At 36.2% G+C, this 14,434-nt stretch overlaps 1 protein-coding gene across 3 annotated transcripts in view; it reads left to right on the forward strand.

The window, feature by feature from the left end:
- Positions 1 to 14,434, forward strand: part of PLCB4 (phospholipase C beta 4) — a 417,084-nt gene that overhangs the window by 366,842 nt on the left and 35,808 nt on the right. For all 3 annotated transcript variants that reach the window (XM_029220101.1, XM_029220098.1, XM_029220099.1), the window contains exon 27: positions 294 to 498. In XM_029220101.1, the coding sequence (XP_029075934.1) occupies positions 294 to 498 (205 nt within the window). The remainder of the gene's footprint in view (positions 1 to 293; positions 499 to 14,434) is intronic.

A 14,434-nucleotide genomic window follows, 5' to 3' on the forward strand; every position in this document is an offset into this window, starting at 1 on the left:
GGGGAAAGATGCCAAGGATTGGAGTAGTCATCTTTCACATCCATTCATTCCATCTAAAATTTTCAGGAAATGATTTCCAGGAAATGAATTCCAACCTGTTCCAATTGCCTTTCTCAATGGCTTGGGCATTGTAGCTTATACAGTATGCTTTAAGAATGCAAATTGACCATTGGCTTATTTTCACCATAAAGAAGCCTTTCAGAACATTATGAATATACTCCAGATTCCTAGAGTTGTAATTCTTGGGAGCTGCATTCCAAAAAGCAACAAAAAGTACCATTTCTTGTTTGCAGGTGATCCTCCCCGACCTGGCAGTCTTGAGACTTGCAGTGTATGATGACAACAACAAGCTGATTGGCCAGAGGATTCTGCCACTGGATGGCCTCCAAGCAGGCTATCGACACATTTCTCTTCGAAATGAGGGAAATAAACCTTTATCACTGCCAACAATTTTCTGCAATATTGTTCTTAAAACATATGTGCCTGATGGATTTGGAGGTTAGTTAAACTTTTAGAATATTGTGTGTGTGTGTGTGTGTGTGTGTGTGTGTGTGTGTATTTCCCCCTCAATTGCACAATTATAAGCTATTTCAACAATTGTTAAAAAGTCCTTTGCTGACAATGCTGCCAACCCCTATAGTATTGAAGAAATCAGGGATAATTAGTAACCTCAGGTCTCCTAGTAAGAAATGAAAGGGCAAGTCTAGATTATCTTTAAGGTTCTTTCTTATTTTAAAATACTGTAATTTTATGTTGTTTTTCAACTTTCACAAATACATTTGTGGAAAATATATTTACACCATCACTCAAAGTGAGGAAAGACATGAATGATGTAAAACCTTAGATATCTTGTCAACTGGTTTCACTAAAAAGATTTAAATTGAACTCAACTATCAACATGCCTGGATTTTTTTTTTTCCAAATCACAGGAGAGTTCATCCTCGCACAAAATCCAGCCATCAGTCCATAAAAGACCACCTTTGGTTATACTAATCAATGGAAAGCATCAAAAGTTGGACCAAGTCATAGGATTTTGCTTAAACCCAAACATATTAGTTTTCATAACCCCCACTGTGCCAAGAACATTAAAAGGAAACAAAGATCCTCTATAGTTTCAGAGTCTGTTGAACCAGGAAACAGTACACAAAGTACATCAAATTAACAAGGGCTCAAGTCCTGACTCTCCACTGCTAGCTGAGTGACCATGAGACAGTGACATCACCTTTCAAACACCTCATTTCCTGGCCTGTAGAGTAAAGGTACCATTACTGTCTCCCTCATAGCATCCTTATGAAGTGTGTGCTCATCATTACAGTATATAACATAACAAGGCATATATGCACACACATGTACCTGGCTCTAGATGAAGGTCTAGTTTCTGTGCTATACTGGAACACATCACAGTCTTGTTTGGGGAACTTTAGGTTATTTTGTTGTGTGTTTTTAACAATGCAGATTTCTCTGGAGGGCAGATTTTCTGCAACTAATGCTCAACATTAACAACTTGATTGCAGGTTTAAAAAGTAAAGTCAGCCATGAGGATTTTTCAGTTGAGAAATCAAGAGTAAAGATTCCTTCCCCCTTCCCTTTGCTTTTCATGGAAAAGGAAGTCTATTAGAAACTGCAACACAGAGTAACAGATAATGAGCACATGGAAGAGTCTGAGACTGGGTGCTGTGGGGCTGGGTAAACGGGTCAGAAAAGAGCCAGGGAGATCTGCATGGGTGTTGAGAAGCATGTGATGGCCACAGGGCATCAGCAGATGGATTAAATCAGGTTCCACATACTTGCACTTAGGAAGCAGGCAGTGCATAATACCTAATACGTTTTAAAGACAATTGTATAAACAAATATGTTGGAAGACTTAAAAGGCTTTGCCTTTACATGTGTTCCTTTTCAAACGAAACTCTAATTTACTCCAGGGAAATGGGCTGTTTGAATAGAAAAGGATCTTCATGACCTTTTTTTCTTTTTTTCCCTAGATTCTTTATATATGTGTTAGCGTATGGTATTTTTTTTTCTCTTTCTGACTTACTTCACTCTGTATGACAGACTTTAGATCCATCCACCTCACTACAAATACTCAATTTTGTTTCTTTTTATAGCTGAGTAATATTCCATTGTATATATGTGCCACATCTTCTTTATCCATTCATCCGATGATGGACACTTAGGTTGCTTCCATGTCCTGGCTATTGTAAATAGAGCTGCAATGAATATTTTGGTACATGACTATTTTTGAATTATGGTTTTCTCAGGGTATATGCCCAGTAGTGGGATTGCTGTGTCATATGGTAGTTCTATTTTTAGTTTTTTAAGGAACCTCCATACTGTTCTCCATAGTGGCTGTATCAATTCACATTCCCACCAACAGTGCAAGAGTGTTCCCTTTTCTCCACACCCTCTCCAGCATTTATTGTTTCTAGATTTTTTGATGATGGCCATTCTGACCGGTGTGAGATGATACCTCATTGTAGTTTTGATTTGCATTTCTCTAATGATTAGTGATGTTGAGCATTCTTTCATGGGTTTGTTGGCAATCTGTATATCTTCTTTGGAGAAATGTCTGTTTAGGTCTTCTGCCCATTTTTGGATTGTGTTGTTTGTTTTTTGTTATTGAGCTGCTTGTAAATCTTGGAGATTAATCCTTTGTCAGTTGCTTCATTTGCAAGTATTTTCTCCCATTCTGAGGGTTGTCTTTTGGTCTTGTTTATGGTTGCCTTTGCTGTGCAAAAGCTTTTAAGTTTCATTAGGTCCTATTTGTTTATTTTTGTTTTTGTTTCCATTTCTCTAGGAGGTGGTTATAAAAGGATCTTGCTGTGATTTATGTCATAGAGTGTTATGAAGAATCTAGGGGTAAGACAGGAATAAAGACACAGACCTACTAGAGAATGGACTTGAGTATATGGGGAGGGGGAAGAGTAAGCTGTGACAAAGTGAGACAGTGGCATGGACATATATACACTACCAAATGTAAAATAGATAGCTAGTGGGAAGCAGCCGCATAGCACAGGGCGATCAACTTGGTGGTTTGTGACCACCTAGAGGGGTGGGATAGGGAGAATAGGAGGGAGGGAGATGCAAGAGGGAAGAGATATGGGAACATATGTATATGTATAACTGATTCACTTTATTATAAAGCAGAAACTAACACACCATTGTAAAGCAATTATACTCCAATAAAGATGATTAAAAAAAAAAGAGAGAGCAATGAATAGAAAAGAAAAAGGTATAGTTTGTTGAGCTCCTACTTTGTGCCAAGCACATTACATAGAATCCAGAAATGTGAAACTGTTCAGAATGAATGTGAATATATGTAGGTGTATGCTGAAGAAATGTCTGTGTTTATCATGTGGCTTATTACTAGTGTCAATATTTATGTAAGTATTGATTCAAATCTCCAAAAATCATCTTGCAAGTGTTCTTTCCTAACAGTGTCATTGTAGTATTTCTATCAGAAGCATCAGAAATTTCTGTACTACGTTATCCTTGATGGGATTCTGCAGTTGACATCTTAACCTCAGATGTGACATTCAAAGAGTGTTTATTCAGAATTATCAGTCATTTCTTTTATATGTGAAGAAACCGAGGGCAGACATTATGAGGGTTTATTTAAGGGACTTACCTGAAAGTAACAAAATAAGAATATGAGAACTTTTTCCACATTTCTGATCTTCTTTACAGCCTCTTGATTTCCAAAATGCATTTGTATTTCATCTGCTTAACTAACCACCCACATTCAGATCTGAACATTTATGTACTGAGCCAGCACATTAGGAAGTCTACAGAGTCCCTGTTGCCTAGAACATTGATATTTGTTGATTCTATAGGAAAAAGTTCAAAATGAAATTCTACACCACTGCACTCCAGCATTTTATGAGGAAAAAAGAAGGAAGTGGTTGATATACATCATCAGATTTTTATGTGGCTAAAGAGAGATAATATGAATTTATTCATTCATTCTGCAAATGTGTTTAGCGGGTTTTATTCTGTAAAAGGCAAAGTAGGTACAATATGTATCAGAAAGAGATTCTGACAACATAAAAAAATTTTAAAGGGTCATTCATAAATCCACTGCGCAGAGGGAACTCTGTTACTATATTGGTCCCTTTACTTCCAATCTCATTTCTTCTCTTTATTTTAAAAAAATTGGATCTTACTATGCATACTCAGTTGGATTCATATTTCAGAGACTTAATTTTTTTTCATATAATGGAGAGTATTTTCTCCATGTCATGAATTATTCTTATTGGCTAGATGAGATTCCATTTTATACATGCTGTAATTTATCATGTTATTGAAACATCGAAGTCATTTCTATTTTTCTTTCTTATAAACAATATTGCATCTAAGAACCCTAAATGTAAAGCTTTGGAAATATTCGTGATTGTTTCCTGAAGATGAATTCTTTGAAATGGATTTGTTGCATCAAAGTGTGTATACATATTTAAAGCCTTAGATACAGGTTGACAAATAACCCATCAGCAGTGTATGAGCTATAACTTTTGTTAGCATTTACTAGTTTAAAAAGTAAAAATGGTATACCATTCATGTATTCATTTAAGATATTTTTTTCTCAAAAGAATAGATATTTTCAACAATTATTTAGTACCTACTCTATGAATCGCCTGAGTAAGAGATATAAGGTTGAAAAAGTCATGTACACTTAACCTCACGAATTTTCCAACCTTGTACTCACATACATTTTCGTAAGCAGGCATATATGTATACGTAGATAAGTGTAACCTGTTCTATAAATGCCCCAAGGGCAGTAGCCAGATGGTATTTGGAGCATTGAACCAAGGAGTGATTAATCAGAGTAGGGAGGTTTCAGTAGCTGTCTGGGCCTTGAAAGATGAATAATACATCACAGCAGAGAGGTAGACTGGATTTCTCTCCAGATAGGGAAGCAGCCCAGGCCAAGGCCTTGATGAGGAAAGTGCTGGACTTACTGATTCATTCTGAAGAAGCTGAAATACAGTGTGTTTGGCGTTAAAACTGAAAAGATCTGGTTCCTGTTTGAGGATGTGTCCTCAAAACCTAGTGTTAGTCAGCAAGAACAGTGTGCTGTTCCTGTTGAACAGTTTGGGCACCTTCAGGAAAATATTCTCATTGTCAGGGCACTAAGTAATTTGGTAAATTATGTCTTCTCGGCTTTTAGGTGGGTCAGTTTGTCTAAAATCACTCCATAATTTTAGATCCAGTTCCAGAAGTAAGATCTCTTAGGCCTGACCAAGCTAAGTAAGTCCCAGCTTTTATAATCCACTAAATACTTACCCTAGGAATTACTTCTTTAATCAGATTGTTAAAGGCAAACAATTTTTAAAATTATACTCTAGTGGCATGCAGCATTATTTGTATAAAGAAGATTAGAAACAACCTAATCCATCGCTAGGGATTGGTTAAATACATTACAGCCATTCTATAGAATACTGCGTTAATAGCCATTAAAAATAATAACATGGACATATATACACTACCAAACGTAAAATAGATAACTAGTGGGAAGCAGCCACATAGCACAGGGAGATCAGCTCAGTGCTTTGTGACCACCTAGAGGGGTGGGATAGGGAGGGTGGGAGGGAGGGAGACGCAAGAGGGAAGAGAGATGGGAACATATGTATATGTATAACTGATTCACTTTGTTATAAAGCAGAAACTAACACATCATTGTAAAGCAATTATACTCCAATAAAGATGTAAAAAAAAAACAAAAACAGGTAAATTCTCAATGAAAAATTAAACTTTGAATTTCTGTGCATTAAGAAAGTTAATGATAAATGTGTGAGTTGCACTAAAAAAAATAACAATAACTTGGCTCTGAGTATTTGAACATAGGAATATGACAGTGATATATTGCTGAGTGAAAAAATAAATTGCAAAACAATCTCATTATTATTTACAAAAAGCCCTATAACTCTGTTTATACATGTACATAAAATGCATAAAAAAATTCTAGAAGGATACATACCCAACGTTAATAGTGTAACCACTACCTGAGAGTAGGGGTGAAGGTTTAGTGGAGCTTCCCCATTGCATTGGACAGCGTCCAGGAACATCACAGAGAATTCACTGTCCAGTATGGCAGGACTCCACTTATTACTTCTGGACTGTGGTAGTCAAAGTGGTATCTCGTCATTTCAAATCACGCATTTACAATTATGAGTCAGATTTAACTCATTTTGTATTTTTTTTGGTCACATATTCCTGTGCCTGCAAAAAACTCTAGTGCCTTTGGTTTTGTTTTGTTTTGTTTTAAATTGGGTTGCTCCTCTTTTTCTTAAGTAATTGTTTAAATCAAATTTTAATTTACTCATAAGATCTCTTTCTATTAATTTCTAAAGTGGTCTCATATACATTTTAATGTCTAGATAAAGTTCTATGAATGTAAAGGTTGGAGATTCAAAGACTGTCTATTTTTCTTGGCCTGAAAGAATGCTATTTCATTGAGGCCACATAACAGGTACATAAGAACACTGATGGAGCCCCTTGGCTGTCTAACCTTGGATGACTTAGCATAACATTTTGTTTTAGTGTCCTCATTGCAACTCAGCGATAACAGTAGTACCCTCCTCATAAGTGAAGATCAAATGAGCTCTTGGAATAGTACCTGACCATAACAGCCCTCCATTAATTTTTTTTCATTTTATTTATTTCTAATGAGTTAAAGGAAACTCAGTTGGTTCTATTTTCTTCTCCCTAACTTTACCCTTTAATTGGCTGCAGTAAGTTAGTTTGTCATAAGTAATTCATCATCCTAAGAAAAACCTCTTAATCCTGGGCTTGCTAAGAAGCTTCAGAATTCTAATGTATTAGTAATGTTACTATGATTGTCTTTAAGCACCAGCAACTCTGTATTCTGCATGATTTTTAAATGTATTTTAAATCTCAGTAATGTCAGGTGGGTGGTGTCATTTTATAGCAATAAGAAAAATGTTCTTAAATGGCTTTTCCAAGTTAAGGCAGTTCTTTAAGGAGGGCTTGGGCTTTTGCAGGAGCTTCTGGTCATTTATTGGGCTTCTGTGCTATGAGGTCACCATATGATGATGTATCTCTACTAATGAGGCAACTAGGTACTTCTGCAATTGCTCAAAATACTTCTACTTTCTTGCATGTGGTACTCTTTAGACGCCTTGAACTCTGAGCTGACCCATTCCCTCCTGAACAGGAGATAGGTCCAGAACCAGTGTTTTCCACCCTGACCCTCTTCCACTCCTATGAGTTCCCTGTTTTCATTCCTCACCCCCTCGGGAGACAGAGGCAGGGAATTCCACTTTTCCTTCTCGTTACTATAACAACTCCCAAGATACACAAAGAGATAAGCAAACAAAGATGATTCTGGAAGATTCTGAACTCTTCATAGATCTTTCTGTTCCTGAGCTGCCTAGATGTAAAATATCTCTAGGCTTAAGAACAGAGATGAAGTCTCTCAGCTCTCGAAACTAAACTTGAACGTGAAAAAAAAAATGGTAACATTTAGAAGAAGAATGACTAGGCATGAATCAAGCCTGAGTTTAATTTTTTGTAATATTAGTTTTCTACTGAACATAGAGTAAAACAGTCCTCTCGTTCACTTACACACACACACACACACACACAGTAGAAGTACTAGGTTGGGTGCTAAGGTGCATTTTCCTTTGTCAAATCCAGTGAGACTCAGTGTGCTGGGTTGTCTTTGCTGCTTTTTCTGTAGTTGCAGGTACCACTGACAATGGCATTTACCTATCACAGCAACTTTGCCACTGTTAGCCACTGCTGTTGGTGACGGGAGACGGTTCCAAAGATGATGACAATTAAATGAGTGTCAGTATTACTTTTTTCCCACTCACTGTTGCTTTGATGGTTTTTATCGTTTGTATTTCTTTTATCATTACTGAGTGGTAGTGAGGAGAACAAATAAGAGAGTCAAAGCTATGCTTCCAGAGTTCATGGATCACCAGTGTGATATTTATGTCACTCCAAGCTGTATTTCATGAGCCTCTTGTCCCTTGTCCCTTGAGCAATGCTTATCACTGCTTCCACAGCTATAGATTATCTCTTCTACAACTAGGCTAATTTTATGTCAGCAAAGACGAAGTGGTTCTTTGTTTATTCGCCCAATTCCCCTTTCTGCCCCCCTTATGATTAAAGATACAGCATGGGGTGGGGGTGTTTCTTGTTCACTTGCCCGGTATCTTCACAGGGTTGCTTTCCAGCCTCTTTGCAAAGATAACTGACCATTTCTTACATCAGATGGTTCCAGAGGAGGAGCAACCTTTATTAATATGCCATTTGTAGAGTATGACCTCAGAATTTGCCAATACAATTTAAAGGTTTTCCATTTTGTCCTGTCCTTCGTGGATGCTAAAATGTCTCATTCTTTCTATCGAATATTTGTTGAAAAACCGATTCACATAGCAGTGATATCCATTTTTATGACCTCTTCTGAACTACAGAAAATATTAGTTAGAACACCAAGAAGAAAAGCTCTAGTGGGAAGGGGGCAGGATGGATTATGGTGAAATATATTGGGAGTTGCTAGGCTAAGTGAATTTATACATGTATTTATTGCATAGTTCCTTGAGATGCTCTGTGAATGTCTGAGAAGAGGGGAGATGTGAGGATTTCCCGATCTTATTCAACCACAAGATCTTTTGGCCTCTGAACCTTCTGTATCTTCTAGCATTCCTGGAAATGCAGTTTGGGAAATGATCAATCATTTGGTAGAAGCTAAAAGAGCTAATCCAAAATCATAGTTATAGAATTTGTTGATCTTTACTAGCATCACTTTGAAGCCAACAGGGAATGTGTATTTCTCTGCTGCCTTTACCTGTTGATGAGGTAGAAACAGTAGAGTGGGGAACAGAAGGGAACCTGGGCCAGGAGTGAGCACACGGAGGGAGGGAAGGGTGTCACAGGTACCATAGTTGGTGCTCACCACTGAGGCACCCACGTGCCTTGAAAAACAGTGGTTAAACAAACAAGCAAACAAACAAAACCCAGAGTTCTCCTAAAAAGCCAATAAGTATCTGGAAGTCTGTACTAAGGAACCGCCATTTTCTTTGCAGTTCTTGGGGATACCTAAATTGATGCTTTCAACTCTATATGGAAGTGAGAAAACACGGGCAGGAAGGAGGGAGGAGAAAAACAGGAATATACATGGAAACTCTTCATCAGGAGACCAGCCATTTGGAAATGGCACTAAACCCGGAAATAGTTGGTATTTTAAAAAAATATAAATAAGTAAGACTGGTAGACTTCAAACAACAGAAACTTTTATTCTCTCACAGTTCTGAAAGCTAGAAGTTTGAAATCAAGCGGTCAGCAGGACCATGCTCCTTCTGGAGGCTCTTAGGAAAATCCTTCCTTTCCTCTTCCCAGACCCTCCTGGTGGCTGCCCACAGCCCTTAGTGTTCCTTGACTTGTAGCTGTATCACTGCAATCTGCCTCCATCATCACCTGGCCTTTCTTCTCTTTGTCTCTGTGTGTCCTGTCCTCTTCTTATAAACATACTAGCCATGGGATTTAGGGCCAGCCTTAACCCAGAATGGTTTCATCTCAGACCTTAACTAGTTACATGTGCAAAGGCCCTGTTTATGAATAAGGTCACATTCTGAGGTTCTGGGCAGACATGAATTTTTGGAGGCGGTATTCAACCCAATGTGCCCTCTTGATTCTGCTTTATTTTCTCGATACTCATTTTTTCCATTAATTATTCTTCAATAACTATTTTAAAGCTTATTAGGTAAAAAGTTTGTTAGGAATGCCCATCGGCATATATGTTGTTATATTATATATCTGAACTACTAATTTCTGATTTTAAAATGATGAAGAAATCATTTTTTGCACTAACATATTCCTTGCAAAGTCATCTTTTATAGAAAACTTGAAAGTCCATATAAATATCTAGCAGTGGGGAGTAGTTTTATACATAAACTCAATGGAACATTGTCTACTCACTAAAGATAATTTTCAAAGCTCTACATATATAACCTAATACATCTAAAAAACATATTATATAATTTTTTCTTCCAGTTGTATTGAGATATAATTGACGTACAGTGCCATATAAGTTTAAGGTGTACAGCATAATTATTTGATTTATATACATCATGAAATGATTATCACTAAATAAGTTTAGTGAACATCTATCATCTCATATAGATACAAAATTAAAGAAATAGGAAAAAAACCTTTTCCTTGTGATGAGAACTCTTAGGGTTTATTCTCTTAACAACTTTTATATTTAACATACAGCACTGTTAATTATGTTTATCATGTTGTACATACGTCCCTGGTACTTATTTATCTTATAACTAGAAGTGTGTGCCTTTTGTATAGCCACTCTGACAGGTGTGAGGTGATATGTCATTGTGGCTTTGATTTGCATTTCCCTGACGAGTTGTGATGTTGAGCATCTTTTCATGTGTCTGTTGGCCATTTGTATGTCTTCTTTGGAAAACTGTCTATTCAGATCCTTTGCCCTTTTTTTAAAATCAGGTTGTTTGTTTTTTTGATGTTGAGTTGTATGAGTTCTTTGTATATTTTGGATATTAATCCCCTGTCAGATTTATCGTTTGCAAATATCTTCTCCCACTCAGTAGATAGTATTTTTGTTTTGTTGATGGTTTCCTTCACTGTGCAAAAGTCTTTAGTTTGATATACTCCCATTTGTTCATTTTTGCTTTTGTTTCCCTTATGTGAGGAGTCATATCCAAAAAATATTACTAACACTGATGTCAAAGAGCTTACTGCCTATGTTTTCTTCTAGAAGTTTTTTGGTTTCAGGTCTTACATTTAAGTCTTTAATCCATTTTGAATTTATTTTTGTGCATAATGTGAGAGAGTAATCTAGTTTCATTCTTCTGCATGTAGCTGTCCAGTTTTCCCAATACCATTTATTGAAGAGTCTGTCTTTTCCCCATTGTATATTCTTGCCTCTTTTGTCATAGATTAATTGCCCATATAAGTGTGGGCTCGTTTCTAGGCTCTCTATTCTGTTCCATTGATCTATGTATCTGTTTTGGTGCCAGTACCATACTATTTTGATTACTGTCGCTTTTAGTATAGTTTGAAATCAGGGAGTGTGATACCTCCAGCTTTAATTCTTCAAGATTGTTTTGACTATTTGGGGTCTTTTGTGTCTCCATATGAATTTTAGAATTATTTGTTCTAATTCTGTGAAGAATGTTATTGGTATTTGATAAGAATTACATTGAATCTGTAGATTGCCTTGGGTAGTATGGTCAATTTTACCAATATTAATTCTTCCAATCAGGAACACAGTATATCTTTCCAGCTGTTTGTGTCATCTTCAGTTTCTTTCATCAGTGTCTTTACTTTTCCAAGTATAGGTCTTTTACCTCCTTATTTAGGTTTATTTCTAGGTATTTTATTCTTTTTGATGTGATTGTAAATAGATTGTTTTCCTGCTTTCTCTTTCTGATAGTTTGTTGTTAGTGTACAGAAAAGCAACAGATTTATGTATAATAACTTTGTATCCTGCAATGTTACTGAATTCATTAATGAGTTCTGGTGTTTTTTGGTGGCATCTTTAGACTTTTCTATGTATAGTATCGTGTCATCTGTAAACAGTGATAATTTTACTTCTTCCTTTGCAATTTTGATTCCTTTTATTTCTTCTTCCTGTCTGATTGCTGTGGCTAGGACTTCCCATATTGTTTTGAATAAAAGTGGCAAGAGTGGGCATCCTTGTCTTGTTCCTGATCTGAGAGGAAATGTTTTCAGCTTTTCACTATTGAGTATGATGCCAGCTGTGGGCTTGTCATATAAGGACTTTATTATGTTGAGGTATGTTCCCTCTATACCCAGTTTGTTGAAGGTTTATAATCACAAATGGATGTTGAATTTTGTGAAAAGTTTTTTCTGCATCTATTGAGATGATCGTGTTACTTTTTTAAAATTTAATTTTATTTATTTATTATACAGCAGGTTCTTATTAGTTATCCATTTTATACATATTAGTGTATATATGTCAATCCCAATCTCCCAGTTCATCACACTACCATCCCCACCCCCTGCCGCTTTCTCCCCTTGGTGTCCATACGTTTGTTCTCTACACCTGTGTCTCAATTTCTGCCCTGCAAACTGGTTCATCTGTACCATTTTTCTGGGTTCCACATATATGCGTTAATATATGATATTTCTTTTTCTCTTTCTGACTTACTTCACTCTGTATGACAGTCTCTAGACTCATCCACGTCTCTACAAATGACCCAATTTCGTTCCTTTTTATCACTGAGTAATATATGTATATTGTATATATGTACCACATTGTATCACATTGTATATATGTACCACATCTTCTTTATCCAGTCATCTGTCGATGGCCATTTAGGTTGCTTCCATGACCTGGCTATTGAAAATGGTGCTGCAATGAACATTGGGGTACATGTGTCTTTTTGAATTATGGTTTTCTCTGGGTATATGCCCAGTAGTGGGATTGCTGGGTCGTAAGGTAATTCTATTTTTAGTTTTTTAAGGAACCTCCATACTGTTCTCCATAGTGGCTGTATCAATTTACACTCCCACCAACAGTGAAAGAGGGTTCCCTTTCCTCCACACCCTCTCCAGCATTTGTTGTTTGTAGATTTTCTCATGATGCCCATTCTAACTGCTGTGAGGTGATACCTCATTGTAGCTTTGATTTGCATTTCTCTAATGATTAGTGATGTTGAGCAGCTTTTCATGTGCTTCTTGGCCATCTGTATGTCTTCTTTGGAGAAATGTCTATTTAGGTCTTCTGCCCATTTATGGATTGGGTTGTTTACTTTTTTAATATTGAGCTGCATGAGCTGTTTATATATTTTGGAGATTAATCCTTTGTCCGTTGATTCGTTTGCAAATATTTTCTCCCATTCTGAGGGTTGTCTTTTGGGCTTGTTTATGATTGTCTTTGCTGTGCAAAAGCTTTTAAGTTTCATTAGGTCCCATTTGTTTATTTTTGTTTTTATTTCCAGTACTCTAGGAGGTGGATCAAAAAAACCTTGCTGTGATTTATGTCAAAGAGTGTTCTTCCTATGTTTTCCTCTAAGAGTTTTATAGTGTCCAGTCTTACATTTAGATATCTAATGCATTTTGAGTTTATTTTTGTGTATAGTGTTAGGGAATGTTCTAATTTCATTCTTTTACATGTAGCTGTCCAGTTTTCCCAGTACCACTTATTGAAGAGACTGTCTTTTCTCCATTTAACATCCTTGCCTCCTTTGTCACAGATTAGTTGACAATAGGTGCATGGGTTTATCTCTGGGCTTTCTATCCTGTTCCAATTATCTATATTTCTGTTTTTGTGCCAGTACCATATTGTCTTGATTACTGTACCTTTGTAGTATAGTCTGAAGTCAGGGAGTCTGATTCCTCTGGCTCCATTATTTTCCCTCAAGACTTCTTTGGCTATTCAGAGTCTTTTGTGTCTCCATACAAATTTTAAGATTTTTTGTTCTAGTCTGTAAAAAATGCCATTGGTAGTTTGATAGGGATTGCATTGAATTTGTAGATTGCTTTGGGTAGTATAGTCATTTTCACAATGTTGATTCTTCCAATCCAAAAACATGCTATATCTCTCCATCTATTTGTATCATCTTTAATTTCTTTCATCAGTGTTTTATAGTTTTCTGCATACAGGTCTTTTGTTTCCTTAGGTAGGTTTATTCCTAGGTATTTTATTCTTTTTGTTGCAGTAGTAAATGAGAGTGTTTCCTTAATTTCTCTTTCAGATTTTTCATCATTAGTGTATAGGAATGCAAGAGATTTCTGTGCATTAATTTTGTATCCTGCAACTTTACCAAATTCATTGATTAGCTCTAGTAGTTTTCTGGTGGCATCTTTAGGATTCTCTATGTATAGTATCATGTCATTTGCAAACAGTGACAGTTTTACTTCTTTTCCAATTTGTATTCCTTTTATTTCTTTTTATTCTTTGATTGCTGTGTCTAGGACTTCCAAAACTATGTTGAATAATAGTGGTGAGAGTGGACATCCTTGTCTTTTTCCTGATCTTAGAGGAAATGCTTTCAGTTTTTCACCATTGAGAATGATGTTTGCTGTGGGTTTGTGGTATTTGGCCTTTTTTATGTTGAGGTAGGTTCCCTCTATGCCCACTTTCTGGAGAGCTTTTATCATAAATGGGTGTTGAGTTTTGTCTGGGATGGGCAGGAGAGGAGATGTTTACTTTTCATTTTATACATTTGAATGTTTATCATGTGTATATATTATTTTCTATTATAAAAGAAAAAAATTAAGAAAAAATTTAAAAATCATATCAATGTAATTAGGAAGGTGATTCTGCTGTAAATTTAAAAACATACAACTTTTACGAGTTGTAAATTATGTACTGCTTTAAGGATATGACAATAATGATTCCTTCTATAATATTGATAAATTATACAAAATTGTATTAAATTCCGTTTGAAAGTACTTGGAGCTCTTCAACTGA

Source organism: Monodon monoceros, unplaced genomic scaffold (assembly GCF_005190385.1).
Source record: "Monodon monoceros isolate NGI ecotype Baffin Bay Population unplaced genomic scaffold, NGI_Narwhal_1 Super_Scaffold_13, whole genome shotgun sequence".
Lineage (NCBI taxonomy): Eukaryota > Metazoa > Chordata > Mammalia > Artiodactyla > Monodontidae > Monodon > Monodon monoceros.